The 16,359-nt window shown below is 47.6% G+C and overlaps 1 protein-coding gene across 2 annotated transcripts in view; it reads left to right on the plus strand.

The window, feature by feature from the left end:
- The window catches only part of TENM2 (teneurin transmembrane protein 2), a gene marked incomplete at its 5' end in the record, with an annotated part of 597,332 nt that overhangs the window by 439,212 nt on the left and 141,761 nt on the right, over positions 1 to 16,359 (plus strand). For both annotated transcript variants that reach the window (XM_081135053.1, XM_081135054.1), the window contains 2 exons: positions 4,392 to 4,587; positions 9,095 to 9,196. In XM_081135053.1, coding sequence (XP_080991179.1) covers positions 4,392 to 4,587; positions 9,095 to 9,196 — 298 coding nt within the window. The remainder of the gene's footprint in view (positions 1 to 4,391; positions 4,588 to 9,094; positions 9,197 to 16,359) is intronic.

The following is a 16,359-nucleotide window of genomic DNA, read 5'->3' on the forward strand; positions in this document are numbered from 1 at the left end:
CATTTGGAGTTGTTGGCTGTCACCCTCTGAGTGACTTTATCGCCAAGTCAAGAGAGACGGGCTGCCTTGAGAGGCAGACTTCCCCCCGCAGCCAGTCCGTGCACGCATACATCCCCTCCTGGGACTTGGTCACGTGCCTCCTAATCCCCTTCCAGGGCTTCTGCACCTCTATTAGGGAGAACGTACTATGGAGCAACCTTCTTAGTCACCCAAGCACAGCGCGGTCCCCCAAGCGTCCCGTATCCAGGGCTGAGCGCGATGGGGTTCTGGAACAGAGGAGGCAGATGTCCCTGGTACTAAGCCCGAGTGATCGATCCCTAGTGCTGGGGCATAAAGAAGGAACTCTGGCCAGGGCCTGAGCTTTTGGAAAATGGCCTCGTTTGAGTGTCAGCCAGGCTGCCGGGCAAACTGGCCGGGCTGCCGTCTAGGAATCCGAGCGAGCTGAGGCTCCCCTGGACCAGATGGCCTCCATGCAAACCAGCTTCTCACCGAGCGCCTGCTCCCCCTGCCCGGGAGGTCGTGTCTGCGTTTGGCTGGGTGGACCCGCCTCCTGTTTGTAGCCTCCAACCCTTCCCCCAGTTACAGCTGCGTGGATGATGATGCTACATGATACTACTTGTTACCCGTTAACCTGTGGGTAGAGTAACTATAGCTTCCCAACTAGAGCACTTGAGAGAGTGAAAGGGGGAACAGGAGGTGTAAACTAGGGCACTCCTGGGCAAACTGGGCGAAACAGACACCCCACACCTAATAGGTTGGAACTCGACCAACAGAAGAGGCTGCCATGCCTTCCTGGGGGATTCTCCCCGACCACCCGGTAAGGAACGGAAAAGATGCTGGGACTTAGTCCGATCTCGGGGAGTGAGGTCAATATCTGGGAAGGCTCTGCTGAAATAGCAAATAAGCTCCAACGTTTCAGTGGCTTGCTTTAATCAGTGCTCCTTGCTCGCTTGTGTTACAATTTCAGGCTCTCCTCCAAGTGTTGATTCTAGGGTCCAGGCCACTCCTCTCTTGTAGCGCCAACATCTTGGGCATTTGCGGTGCCCTGTAGGAGACTGCACAGGACATTGAAATGAGTGTGTCCCCAGCTTACGTCCCATTAACTGGAGCACCGTCACATGCTCCCATCTGGTGACAAGGAGCCTGGAAAGGAGCGAGAACTCATATGGACAATGACCAGCAATCACTGCCACAATGGTCACTAAGGAGCAGAGTCAAAGGTGGAAGGGAAGGAAGGCGAGAAAAAGCCAAGAGGGTCCAAAGGAAGAAAGCCTGCTTCGTCCGTCATCCCACCCGGAATTGGAAAAGTGAAGCAGTAATGGCCTTATGAAGTCCCCTCTCAAAACCTGAGGACTTACGGGAATGCACAAACACCTAGGGCCACGGGCCTCTCCACAGGCGTGTTCTGCACTGGGCGGTGCATGAGCCCCACTTGCCGACTGCAACCCCACCCTTTTCTCTCCCATTCAAGAAAGCCCATGAGAAATTAGAAAGCTAGAGAACGGGTCTTTGTTATTAGAGACAGACCCTTGAATACCTTCCAATATAGTTTCTTCTCAGTGGAAATCATTTGCAAAATTCAGTATTCTATTTGCTTGATATTTAACAAATATTTCTTGACCAGCCCCTGCTGGAGGAGATCAGTTAGATGCAGCAGTGAATTATAGTCTTGATAGCAGAAACTTTTAAGGCATGCTTAGCAGTGGTTTGATGTAGACACGACTGTTAGCCCCATTTTAAAGGTAAGGAGACCGAGGCTCAGAGAATTCAAATGGCCTGTGCGAGTGTCACAGGAGTAACTGGCCGAGCTCGGGTCCTAACCCAGGCAGCCTAGCTCCGAAGTCCCCACTCTTAACCGCTGCACCATGCAGACGACATCCCCATGCTCCCCGAGTTTCCATTCTTCTGAGGAGGCTGACGATAGACGTGAAAACTAATTGTATCGTTTCAGAGGGTGATAAGTGATTTGGAAAAAAAACAATGAAAGGACACAGGCTAGAGACTCCTCAGCCACCGCATCCTCACATCCCGCGTCCCCGTGCTCTGTGGGAGCCCCCGGCTCTCGGACTCTTCCTAAATGAAACCTGCCCTGCGTGCTTCAGCGGCGGGACGCTGCGGAGCCAGCCAAAATGAATGTCCCCTCTCTCCTCTGACAAATGCCTCTTCCCGGGGTAATTGGATTGGTTGGACAGCGAGCACTGCCTTGAGCCCTAAGCCACTTCTGTGCCCCTTGGCCGGTCAGCCAGTCCAACAAGAGATGACTGATGCCCAAATTAATAGTGAGCAATGACCCACACAAGTAATCACCTTCCCCCAACTTTTCCTCATGGGGGTGATATCCTGGACCCCAAATCAAGTATATTCTCGCACCTTGGCCCCGAGGAGGTTACGCTCATTCCTCCGGCTGACAGCAATTTGCAGGCGCGGGTCTTGGTACTCGGACATTTACGGGGTTGCTAAGGAACGAATGTTTTGGTTCCAGAGGCCTCCGAAAGCAGCATCGCTTTGTCATATCACTTCACATCATTTGTTTTGTCCCTTAAAGGCAGCCTTGACCAGTGGGATATGGGCTGGAGGGAAGCTAAATACAAACGCTGGTTTCCTGAGGAACGGGGGAGATTTCCACTCCCTCGGCAGTGACTATCCAGCCCCCCAGATGTAAGAACTAGGGTCCTGAGCTTCTCTTCTGTGATTACGATTTGCAAGTAAGTGACTCCTACTCACGAGGTACTTAATGAAATGGCTGTTATCCCCCAGGCACTGCCCAGAGCATTATCTCACATCACCCTTGTAACACCCCGGAAAGGGGGGTGTCATTGTTACCTCGCAAGCAAACCAGGGGAAGGTAAAAGTAGGTTTGCCCAACTTCAAACAGTAGCAGATGGCAGCGGCAGAATTCAAATCCAGGCTTGTCTCGTGGCAAAACCTTTGTACTTAAGATTATAGCCTTTTTCATTGTCAATGATCACATTTCAGATGGGAGAAACCGGCGATTCTGATGATGGGAAGTCCCATTAGTCGATTCCTGGAGTTTCGTTCTATGAAGTTTGTGAAAGGGGTTCCAGGTGATGTCTGTAACCTACAAAAACCTTTTTATGGCGGGGAAGTGGTGAGACGGAGCCGAATCCCACAGTGGTGGTTTTTATCTGCTAAAGATCTGCACTTTGAATGTCTTCTGAAAGTCACCGTGCAAATGACTTTCCTGTTGCCAGGATTTTGAAAGAGTTTGCAAGATGAGTCCTGTTCTACCCGCGTCTTACCGAATTTCTTGTCGACAAGAAAGAAACATTGGTGTCCTCTTGGCCTTTTCCTTCATCTTGTCTGTCCAGCCCATTGTCAAGTGCTGTCCTCTCTGCCTTAGAAATGTTCCTCCAAAGTTGTCCCCTCTCTCCATTCACTGTGGGGAGAGCCAGGCCACCTCACGCTTAGGTTTCCGCAGTTCCTTTCCGACTGGTCTCCCTGCTCCGTTTCATTCGCCCTCTAGAACATCTCATATCCTGACTACAAACAAATGCCTCCAAACATTCCTTTTATGGCATCAGTCACTGCTCTGGGATCTTCAGTGGCTCCCACTTGCCCACCGCAGGATTCCGCTGTTCTCTACGGCAGGCCTCTCTTGAGTCACACTTGCTCTCCCCATCCGCCATCCTGGTAGCTTTGCTGAGCACTCATTTCTCACTGATGGCTTCCAGTTCTAAACCTGGTTTCCACTGAAACAGAGTTTGCTGTTTAATTGCCGGTTTTGTCCGAGGCCAGGTACAGCAAGGGCATGGACGTTGCAGCCGAACAGATCTAGGTCCAAATGTTTGCTTGGCCACTTAGTTGCTGTGTGACTTTTAACAAGTTGCATGACTTCTCTGAACCTGTGTTCTTGTGTGTAAAATAAGATACACATTGCACATATCTTACGGGGTTTTGCAAGAATCAATGAGATGGTGATGCAAGAATCTAATATGTGTTTTGTGTCTGTTCTGTGCCAAGCACTGCTCTACGTACCTTACTCCTCAGAACAGTCCTCTAATGTCGATACTGTAATTTTCACAGTTTTGCAGATGGAGAAAGAGATGACAGATGGGGAGGGGATGGAGGAAGAAGACCATGATGGCAATGAAGGAAAAATTAAAACTTTGGGTTTTAAAGCTTTTTGGATTTCATAACTATAGAAAAGAGATTGCGACTATTAGTAATAAAACTATTAGCAATAATTATAAGCAGAGTAAATGGCAGTTGTTCTTAGTGTAACATTTGTGACTCCTTTTTTACTGGATGAGCTCATAGTAAAATGTACTGGAAAGTATTTCCCAGGTAACTGATGAGTGGGCGGGGAAGGGGCAGGTCCTGGGACCCTGTCTGCACCCAGTGTCACACTTGTCACTCTCTCCTTTGCCCAGTATGACTTCATGGAGCGCCTGGACGGGAAGGAGAAGTGGAGTGTGGTCGAGTCGCCCCGGGAGCGCCGGAGCATTCAGACCCTGGTGCAAAACGAGGCCGTGTTTGTGCAATACCTGGACGTGGGCCTGTGGCACCTGGCCTTCTACAATGATGGCAAGGACAAAGAGATGGTTTCCTTCAACACTGTCGTCTTAGGTAGGTGTGGGGTCTCTGAGGTGATGCGTCATGAAGGAAAGGATGGAAATGTTTTGGGCTTCTCTGTACAAGGCACTTCTTCCAAGGTGGTACCTACTGAGTAGGAGACCAAAGCAGAACCCTTGATTTAGGTCTCATAGAACCACCCACCTAAAATGAGCCCTGATTAAAATATGAACGCTGCCTAACTCATGAAAGATTCACCATGAGCCCCAAGGGTTCAGTCGTGGTGAAGACCTTGGGTCAGACCAACTGGCCCAGGTCCTGGCCACACAGCGTAGGCAGATCACTGGACCCTTGGAAGCCTCAGTTTCCTCATGATGGACAGAACTAACTAGAGCCCACCTCACAGGGCCGTGGTGAAGATTCAATAAGATTAAACATATAAATCTCAAAACGTGTGGTAGAGACAATAAATGTTGACCATTCACATCAGCTCAATTTCTCATAATAATTGAGGAAAGCTCAAAACAGAAAGCTTTAAAAAAAAAAAAAACCTTTAAAAATAAATCAAGAAAAGATATAGACATAAGAGAAAAGTCATAACTTTGTTCCCAAGTAGGTAAATATCAAAATGCTTTAATTAAGCACTTGTCATTTTTGGCATGTTTTAGCTCTGCTTTTTATTAGCTATCAAAGGAAAAGCTAAGGCCTTATCCAAATTTTCTTCTTATATGTGCCTACAAATCCCTACGAGGGCCATTAGTTTGAGAAGATCTCATGAAGCTTTCTAAATCAAACCCTAAGAATTTTTACAATCAAATGAGTTACCGATATTTTCATGAAATTTATTTTGTCATGAGGTTTTAATCTTCTTACTAATGGTAATAAGTGGTCCTGGGTAGAACCTTGCTGAATCGGAGCAGATTGTAGACCCATTTCACAGAGGAATAAACTGAGGTTCAGACAACTGAGTCCCTCAAGCTCCTGGGATGTGAAAATGGTAGAAACTGCATGGGCTCCTGAACTTTGTCCATTGCCCTTCTGCACCACCTGGTTGTCCCAACAGCGTCTGGTTGTAGATCTCAGGTTCACTGCAGAAGCCTAGCGAAGGTGGTTTCATGAGGAAAGGCTGGTCGATCCAGGATTAAATCCTAGCTTGTCTTTCCCACATCCTCCCTGGAAAGGTCACTTGCCTCCTGAGCCTCAGTTTCATCCGTGGAAAAGTAACGAACAAGTCCCTGAAGGGTGGATGATGTGACATCATGTAAGGAACATGCCAGGGATGGAGCTGGTAGTCCCTAAATGAGAGCTGGTGATGGGGTATGTCTTGTACCGCTGTTGTTCTACTGACTGCATTTGAAGAACTTTTCTATCGGCCTCCCGATTTCTCTGAGGGGCTTTCCTGATTCTTAGAAGATCTATATTAGACTATCTGAAATCCTTCACCAGTGGCCATCCCTCAGAATGACACAAAGTCAGAGGGGATTGAAATTCACCCTCCTTCTGAGGGTCGGCCCTAACAGGGCAGCCAACTGCTCCAAAGCAGGGGTTAGCACATCAGAGCCCACAGGCCAAGTCTGGCCCACTGCCTGTTTTTATAAATAAAGTTTTATTGGAGCACAGCCATGTTGACCTTTATATATTGTCTTTGGCAGCTAAAACAACAGAGTAGTTGGAACAGTGACAGTTTGGCCCACAGAACCCAAACATTTACTGTCTGTCCCTTTCCAGAAAACCTATGCCAACCCCTGCCCTAAAGTAACATCATAAACTTTGTATGACCAAAGCCCCTGGAGCAGTCGCCCACAGTCCGGAGAGATTTCCATCATCGGGTTCGGTGCCCATGGGGAAAATGCAAAAGGATGGAAACCAGCTCAAAACGGAAGACCCCGGAAACAACTTGGCACTAGTTTGAGGTGTTGAGATTGAAAAAAAAAATCTTTAGCTTAAGAACATGAGGGAAAATATCTTTTTGTCACGTTGTGTTTGAACTCACACCTGACAGCACAAACCACACACAGCCACTGGCTTAGTGGAGTCTACAAGTGCTTAGTGAAAGGTTAATAACAAAAACAACTACTACGACACATTTAGAGAGCATTGACCTTGTACCAGCCCCTGGACTGGGCCCTTAGTGGGGACTAGCTCCATCCGCCCATGGCCTCGCTAATGAGAGGTATCGCCAATACTCAATGTTCCAGTTGAGAAACCCAAGACCCAGAGTTCAACAACTTGCCCAAGGTCTCACACAGTTGGTAAGAGGTGGAGTCAGGATTTGAACTCTCCAGAGCCTGTGCTCTTAACCACTGGATTGCTTTGAATTCCAGCTAAACAAATCCCATTCCCCTTGCACAGCAAGGTTTCTGGGGGCCAGACTATCTAATAACGGCTTCTGCCCCCAACTCCTTTATCCATGTAGACCCAGATGTTGCGGTCGTGGGATGCCCTGCCCGCAGGCCATTACCCTCACCCGCCTGCCCGTCAGAGCTGGGATTAGCAATTCTCCCCAGAGGGATGCTCTCATCTGGACTGTAGGTCAAAGAGAAAGTCAAAGGTAATCGGCCTGATAGTTGGGCAGACACCTTGACAGAGCAATGATAGTGATTGGCCCGAAATACAGGGGAAAGAACAGTGTTTTATTTGGTTCAGAGGTTCTCCCACACATACCTATTATGAGAACGTTCCCCATCAAGGGCAGCCAGGCAATAGGAAACAGGAGGAAAAATGTTAGACGGGTGTCAACCAGCGGTCACACTAAATATACCTTTGACTCAGGGAAGTCTTGTGATGCGTTTTGGAGAGAAGCGGCCTGCTTTCAGAAATGAGTCATCTCAGGGGACAACAGAGAGGCAAAGCACAGTGAGGATTCAGGGAGGCTGGCGGACGCATGTGCAAACTCCCACTTCCACTCTCCTATGTACACGTGCATGCACATGTGCACACACGCACGCTCACGCGCCCATTCTCACAGCTGTGTACCGAGGACTCTCTGTGCTCCAAGCTTGGAGGTTTACTAAGTGAGCAACTCCGATCTGGTGCCTTCCTCAGGGAGCTGAGAGAAGACAGGCATGTAAAGAGGCAATTAAAGGAATTATAGGAACACTGAGGACAGGTACAAAACGCAGATTGAAGGAAGGGAGGAAGGAAGACACTCAGGAGCTAAATGTTTTCTAAACTGAGACGCAAGAATAGATGCCTAAGTTAAAGGGCAAGGCAGGCCTTCCAGCCCAGCGAGAGCCCGTGTGGAGACCTCAGGCCTTTTGCACGAGACTGTGGTGCCAAAGAGCTCCCCGGCCTTCACTGCTTTACCTCAGAAGTTGTTTGGTTTCAGAAAGGGGACCTTTGGCCTCAGCGATATCAGTTTCCACCAAAGCGTCCCCAGACCCAGATACCCCATGAGAAGCAATTTCTACCTTGCTGTAGGAGTGATTTCTTAAAATACAAGCCAAATAATGCCGTTCCTACGTTTAGCACTTTTCATTGGTTCCCATCATTCCCAGAATAAAATCGAACATATCCATGTGGACTACAAGAGCTGAGAAGGGAGACACTGTAGAAAGCCCCGCCACGTGGTTTGGTTTTCCAGTCCGGAGTGGGAGTAAACGGGAATTTCAGTTTAAATGAGAAACCTCCTTTGCCTTTCCCGGTGACTCCAGTAGCAACAATTAGACTTTAGGATCTTTTGTGCAGCGTCGCCTGGTCAATGTCCCCAAGGCCTGTGTCATGTCAAATTTGGGGCACAGGAGCCCATATGTTTTGTTTGGGAACATGAAAGTCTATTTATTTTCATTTAAGGTAAAATGAGGATAATAATAATTTTAAAAGAATATGTATGTTTCTGTACAGATCCAAATCAGCATGAAAAAGTTCCAAATGAGCCCTTTGAAGGTGTCACTTAAGAGTACAGATGGAAACATAAATCACAAAATCGGACCGCTGTGCGGGTAGAACAAACGTGAACTAATAGATCTTCATGAAAAATAAGATCCACACCAGCTAGGCATAAAGGGACTTTTGTATAACCCCAAACCTACTACTTAACAAACCCCAAAATCCTGCCCAAATTGATCAGCCTGACATATGTGGGGTTTTCCCTTGTTAAAATCCCTTACAGTGGGGAGTATTTTTACTCTTCCAACCCCTGTCATTAGGAGAATCGCCCTCTATACCTGAGGCTACACTGACGCCCCACTGTCAGTCCAGCTCTCAGCTGGGCAGGATGACACAGGGCAGCGGGGCTCACAGTGTTTAAAACTTGTCAACATTCAAACACGAGAAATTTGGGGGTTTATATCCAGATAAGTAGCTTCTTCTGAAAAAGCCAAAGTCACAGCAGAACTAGTCCTGCATTCCTGCCCGGGTCAGTCATATGGACGGCGGTGGCTACTTCCATGCATTGTCCAAGTTGCCCTGGTCCCCACCACTGTCCTTCACTCACTTATGCTCCTCCCTCCTGGTCCCCTGAGGTTACTGTCACTGGTCTTTAAAATGGTAGGTGGCTGATTGTTAAATTGCTTCGCCAGCAGGCAGAGAAAAAGGTAACTGCTAAGTTTCTCTCTTTCAGATTCTGTGCAGGACTGTCCACGTAACTGCCACGGGAACGGCGAATGCGTGTCCGGGGTGTGCCACTGCTTCCCGGGATTCCTTGGAGCAGACTGTGCCAAAGGTACTTGCCCCTGCTTCCCTGCTGTGGTTGGAAAGCAGAGCGTAGGCTTCCAGGAGGGAGGAGAGCGGGGGCATCCAAGAAGCCTCCCCGACAAAGTCCGCGGGGACATCTCATAGGCCCATGCATGCTAGAAGTGCTAACCCTTTTGGCAACGAGTAGGCTTTGATATATGACAACTGGCCAACACACCTATAGGAGCAGGGCAGTTATCCTTGGCACCAAGGTGCGCTGAGAAAAAGATTTGCTAAAAATGAGATGGTTGGGTTTCCTGTAAACGCAGAAGTGAATTACCATCACTCCTTTCTTATAATCATTAGCTTCTGTGTAATGGAAGATTAAGCATCTCAGGGTTAGTAAATTTCATTCATTCTGGCCAGCTATGCTCTTAATCTGGGAAGTGCTATTTATCTTGGTGGAATTGGTTTTAAATTGTATTATTAATTTATCTACACTGCTTTGCACAGGATGGCTGGGGCCCTGGGATTCTTGGGGGAATAGTAATATAAGAAAGAAAATGACTCTCCTAAGGACAGGGGACTTAGGGGCTGCATACCTAGCTTGCAGGAGACCTTGAGCGTGACCTTCAAGTGGCACAATCAGACACAAGTGTAGTGGAGAGCAGAGCTGCTCATGCTTTTTAGGTGCGGTGCACGCTCACATGCATAGGCTAGATAAATACAACTAAAAAACTGAAAGAAAACTTTCACAAAGCAACACTTTTCTCTGTTTCTTTTCTGTTGTACTCTATTTCATTTTTTAAAAAATACTGGTTGTAACTATACTGATTCCCTTACCCACCAGTAGTTCATCATATCCCAGTCTGAAAAACAGTGGTGGATCAGTTGTGAGCCCGTGCTCACTGAGGCGTTCCCGGGGTCCAGTCCCAGCTCTGCCACTGAGTATCTCTATGACCCCGAGCAAGTGATCAAACATTTTTTGCACTTTGGTTTCCTTCTCTGGGAAAGGGGGGAGTCCCTTCCTAAGTTCGTCACGATCATGGTAATCTATCACACACCCAAAGCCCTCAGCAGAACCCTTTGAGTCCTCAAAGGATGTATTGTTTATCACTTTTTAACTTATGCGTATTCTATTATATTTACTTATACATTTATATAACTTTTTTATTATCCTTATGTGCTCTTCATTTAAAGACCGTCCTTCCCTGAGGTTCTGAGAGCGAGGCCATTATTAATATAGCTGCTGGAAATGCCAAATGGTGCCACGCCTCTTTCCCACGCGCACCGCAGTTTGCTCGGGGAAATCGTATTTCACGTATTCAAGATATTTCCAGGGCTCGCTGAATGCCGGCTGATAAGTGAATGGGACTTTTTTGTACTTGAAGTGGCTGAATCTGTTTGCATGTGCGTAGGACGCATTCCTAATTGGCACGCAGTAATGTGGAGGGCTTGGTTAACTTGTCAGAGACAAAGAGAAAAGAGAGCGTGGCCGTTTCTCACCTTAGCACAGGCTGCCCAGTGTCCTGGGGACACATCCCCAAGTGGGGCCCGGAGTTCGGGCTCAGAGGGGCCCTGATGGAGGAAGGTGGACGGTGTCCTCCGTCACCACGCTGAGTGCTTTTCCTGGCGAAGGCTTTAACGGAGAGCAAACCTCAGTATCATTTGAATGGCTGTTCTTGCATAATCTAATTTCCCTGGGAGTGAGCGAAGGCGTCGATGAGAGACGGGACAGAACAGTCCTTTTATGTGTGGCCCGCAGATGGGCTGAGAGCTCAGCCGCGTGGGCTGTGAGCTGTAAATGTATATTAACACCGACACACATCGATGCATTATTAATCCTAAAAACCGTGTGTGTTCCGGCTGCACATCCAGTTACTGGCCTTTCAGCCCTAAGTACCCCGGCCATTTAAGAAGCCTCGGCTCTGAATCCATTTGCAGCGCGGCCACTCTGCGTTATGGATCTGTAATGGGGTGTGCACTTAGCTGCTTAAAAGGCCTCTCGGTGTGTTTTGCATTCACCACCTGTGCGCACTCCGAGTGTGCATTAGCCACGGTGTCTAATTGATCCTCGTGAAACAAATATCGAGTGGCTGTTAAGAGTAGTTACTCCTGCATCCTCGGGAGCCGTTCCTGAAATCGGCCTTTGAACTTGCACATTTCAATTTAGCTGTGGGTGCATACGGTTGACAAAATTGGAGCGTTTAAAGAATTAAATTGCTTTCTCCTTGTTTCCCGCTTTATTCTTGGCCGGACAGTGCTAGGAGTAAGCGTCTACCTCTTTGCGCCAAGGATGTTTCTTCCTTGGTGTTTCTGGGATGGATGCAGGTTAAGCTCCCTCATTAATAACACTGTCCTTCCTGTTTCCTCCTAAGCCCTTCTTTCCCAGGCTTCCCTCTTTCAAGTACCACCTTTTGCAATTTTTGCCAAATTCATGGGCCGCCCTTTTTATGATTTACCTAAAATATTCCTTTAAGTCAGCTCAGCATGATCGCATAGATAGATTTCAAATCAAAAATTTTTTAAAAAACTAGAATCAGTGCAATAAATGGGAAATGTTAATACCACCTATAACCATAGCAGGAGAGTGATACTTTCTCTATCAAGAGCATTCAAGCCAAATCAGCTTCTCGCACACCGATTTTCTTTTTTTGTTTTTAAATCCTCACTGGAGGATATTTTTTCCATTGCTTTTCAGATAGAGTGTGGGGGGGAGGGAGAGAGAGAGAGAGAGAAACATTGATGTGAGAGAGATACATCGATTGGTTGCCTCCCATGAGCAACCCAACCGGGGCCAGGGATCGAGCCTGCAATCAAGGTACATGCCCTTGGTCAGACTCGAACCCAAGGCCCTTCAGTCGGAGGGCCAATGCTCTAACCACTGAGCCAAACTGGCTAGGGCTTTCACACTGATTTTCAGTCAAGGACCCCAAAGTGGACCTGAGCACCTGGAAGTCAGCCTGGCTCCTAGAGAGACACAAGCCTCGAACCTCTCACGTCCTAAGTACTGGCTCTTGAAAAGTAATAAAATCCACTAACTACACCAGTATGATGATGTGAGAACCCAGTAAAAACAGACACCCAGACTTAACTGTGCCAGCTTCTAGTGGGTAAATGGAGTCCTCAGGGCCAGGCTTACCTGTGGTACGTTAAACCTCTATTTCAAATTATTTCTAAATAAGAATTAATAGTTGTTAAGTACTAAATATGTACCAGGCATTGTTCAGAGCACTTAATTCACACTCTTATTTGTCTTCATATCAACATAAATCCTATTTTAACCAACCTTCGCAATACCTGCAGCTTATTATATCGAAATCATTTTAGCCTTGCAGACAAATTACAAAAATAGTACATGAAGTTTCCATATGGCTTTCACCCCTAAGGTTAACATTTTAAATCATCATAGTTCAATCGTTGAAACCAGGAAATTAACATTGATGCAATGCCATTGATGAATTTAAAGACTTTTTTTTTTAATTTTGCTTTTTTATTCTAGCCCAGATCCCACACTGCATTTTCTTGTCATGTCTCCTGAGTCCCCTCCAATCTGTGAGGGTGCCTCAGTCTTTTCTCCGTCTTTTGTGTCTTCCATGACCTTGACCGTTTCGAAGAATACTGTCAAGTATTTCGTAGGATGCCCCTCAGCGTGGGTTTATCTGATGGTTTTTCCTGACTTGATTGAGGTTATGCATTTTTAGAAGGTGTTGCGCCCTCCTTGGTGGAACATATCAAAGATGTACTTCTGGTTTTTAATAAGGAAAAAGTGTAAAATGTGGTTGTGTGTGAGTGTGTATGTGAAAGAGAGGGAGAGTGTATGTGTGTGTGTGTGCACCTTACACATAAGGCAGAGACACGGGGAGGCTCTATCCCATTGGCCCTGCAGTTATTGGTGGCTATCACAGATTGTCACTCAAACAGCATTGGAGCCTAAGAAGCTCCTAAGGGCTCACAGGAAGCAACCTGGAGCCGACGCGGTGAGGTCGTCTTGCTAGCAAGTGCAGGGAGGGAAGACAGCTAGTCCCGGGTCGCCAAGCCCCAGGACGGTGCACACCATCTCCCGGCTGTGGTCCATGATCATCCCCCTTCTTTCCTGATAAAAGCCCTGAGGAGGGCCGAGCCCGAGGTCCTCCCTCCTCCAAATTCGCCTTCACCTTTGTTCCTTTGCTGACAGCTATGCCCGGGATGCCCAAGTTCTGCCAGTTTCTGCTGCAGGCAACCAGCAGACTCAGGCCCTCCTGCCGAGGGGAGAATTTGCCACGTTAGCAAGTGAGATTCCCATCACATCTGAACAACCGGGTGTGTGTCCTAGTGACAGAAATGCAGATTTGCTCTCCTGACCTCATGCTGAGGCGCCCGCGCCCTCGGATGTGCGGTGCGGACCATAGCTCCTGTCTTCTTATAACCCCTCCAGGCTGCAGACATCCTTGCAGTGAGTGGCACAATCAGACAGCGTGCGTTTGCAAAGCCTTTCTTCCACAGCACCGCCCCCGGCTGGGGGTCCTGAGGGGCTCACAAGTCCAAATGGACCTGACTCTCACACCGAAAGGATGCGCGAGGGCTCCAACCCATTGTTCCGAGGCAGGGAGGGGACAGAACTTCATGCATCCTCCAAATGCTTCCATGTGCCCGCTCTGAGCCAGGTGCTGCCCGGAGTGCCCCCGAGGGCTGCCAGCCGGTGGCCGCATGTGATAAGCTAGAGGGAAATGCACGTCCAGCCCACGGTGCTGTGACGTGGGCTCTGAGTGCCGCAGACATCCTAAGGAGCAGGTGAGGAAGACTGTGGAGGAGTGGAGTTTGGACCTGTGAGAATAGCCGGTGAACATCGGGGAGTGTGCGGAGTCCGTGGAGAAGGCGCCTGGTAAAGAAGCCACGTGGAAGTGTCCCGGGCATAGACGTCCACAGGGGGCGCGACGTGGGGAGCAGTCCCATCAGATTTGGAGCCGAGGGGCAACGGCGTTTCTTTCGGGGTCACTTACGCTGTTTTCCATCAGGTGCCTCTCCTGTCCTCCTGTAATTGTGCCTATTATTCCAGTCACCGCTTCACCGACAGTTTCCGATTATTACTCTTCCCCTCACTCGGCTTTCTCTTTAACAAAGGAGGCAGCAGTGAATAAACAGACCCCCATGTCTTCAGGAAGCTTCCACGCGCGTGGACACCGATAACTGGCACGCGGCTCGACGCTCGAGTCACAGTAAGAAGGAGAAGCTCTTTCAGCCTGGACCTGAGCTGCAAGAAAAGCTTGCTGTATACCCTGAAGAATTTAAATATTCATTATGTAATTAATGCTGTTTGGTCACACGCACGCACACGCACACAACAACCGTAAGACTTTTTTAAAAACAGCTTAAGCACTTATCGATTGAGAACTTTTATAACTCTTGAAATGGAGGCGCCCCCATATCTCTACAGGTATTTTAAATGAATTGAATTAATCATAGGCTTAAAAGTCTCTTGTGATCTTCGTTAACTTCCCTGGGTTTAATTAAAACATCTGTGCACTTTTAATTTATCGATTCATCCAACTCATATGTCATGTTTTTAACACACCCCAGCATGCTCTGCATCATTTTTAACCCGATTTCCACTTAACTAAAGCAATTAAATTCACCCCGGATTAATTAAAGCATCTATACTTTCACGCTTAAGTCAGCATGTGCCTCTTTCCCCACGTGGCTCCTGAATGTCAGAGATCTGACGCACCTGATGAGGTTTTTGTCCTTCTAGAAACTCTTCCCCGAATCCCTTTCTCGCTTATTAATGCTCCATTTGGCACCACGGGAGCGAGGAAGCCGGTCTTTGCACCTGAACTCTGGCCCTTGGAGCCAGAGGCTCTGCTCCTGTCCGTCAGAGGCGCCCTTTGGTTTCCTCTCTTCACGGGGGTCCTGCTGGATCTTTCCCCCACTGAGACCAGCTAGAGTTGGTGGAGACGCTGGAGTGTCTGGGGGGGCTGTTCGGGTCGGAGGTGCCCATTGTGATCAGAATGGCTAGTGGGCTTTGCATTTGTATTTTTATCATCATTCCTGAGTTCTGACTCCTCACTTCACTGTTCCTACGCAAGAAGTCCTGCATTGCTGTGCCCATTTCATCGGAGGGAAAACTGAGGCGCTGAAATCAACAGGCTTCTCGGTTGGGCACAGGGAGCTGTCCAGACAGTGACAGACTACGCCCCCACTAGAGCATTTCCCTCGCCCACGGTGGCGTTGGGCTAACTGGCCTTTTAGATGTTTCTCTTTTTTCCCCCCAATCTGATAAGCCAAGGATTGCCTCTCATGATTACTTCTATCTATACTTACTTAATTCCTAATGAAACTGAGTGTCTTTTCATACTTTCCTTGGCTTCTTATATTCATACTTATATGTCCTCTGCCCAGGTTTTCATTCTTTTTTATTGATTAGTACGTACTCTGTGTATTTTAAATAGCAAGCTTAATTCTGTAAAATGCATCAAAACACATTTCTTCCCAGTGTGGTTCATCTCTTAATCCTGCGTAGTGTTCCTCACCGTATAGAAGATCTAAATTTCATGTAATCAGATCGGATCTCTCTTCTCTTCCTTCTTGGTTTCTAGAATTTATGTCTTCCTTACATATCCCGCTTCCCAAAAAAATAACATTAGTCTTTAATATTTTTTCTAATAGTTTTGTGGGGTTTCTTTTCTATTTTGACCTTTAATGTGTATGGAATTTATTTTTTTGAGTACAGCATGCAGCAGAGGTCAAACATGCTTGTCTACCAAATGGGTTGCCCTTCGCAAGGACCTACCAAGAAGTGAAACTCACTTTGCTAACACTGTTTGGCTCAGCACCCAGCGAAGTCCAGTCTGGAAAGACAGTGGACGCCAGTTTTGGCTTCAAGGACACTGAGCTTCATTTGCGTCACCTCCAAGACCCAAACTTTACATCTTCAATTGCTTCAGGAGAATCGAGGCATCTTCCTTTCTCCATCATTTTTTCCTACCACCTAACCGAGCTACTAACACCTGTTAGGTTACTTATTAATATCTATTCACTAACTGGGACGCGGGGCAACTGATTGTCAGTACTATTTTGACAATTTACCTGGAGTACTAGGTTCAAATATTCTCAAGTCTCTTTTCCAAAGGGGTCTTCAATCAGATTTCAGATCATTTGTAAACGATGCATCATTTGAAATTCCCTCTGCACATCTAGCCCAGCCCACGAGTGACTTTCCAAGAAGCAGGCATT

The sequence above is a fragment of the Miniopterus schreibersii genome (genome assembly GCF_964146895.1).
Source record: "Miniopterus schreibersii genome assembly, chromosome: 4".
Classification (NCBI taxonomy): domain Eukaryota; kingdom Metazoa; phylum Chordata; class Mammalia; order Chiroptera; family Miniopteridae; genus Miniopterus; species Miniopterus schreibersii.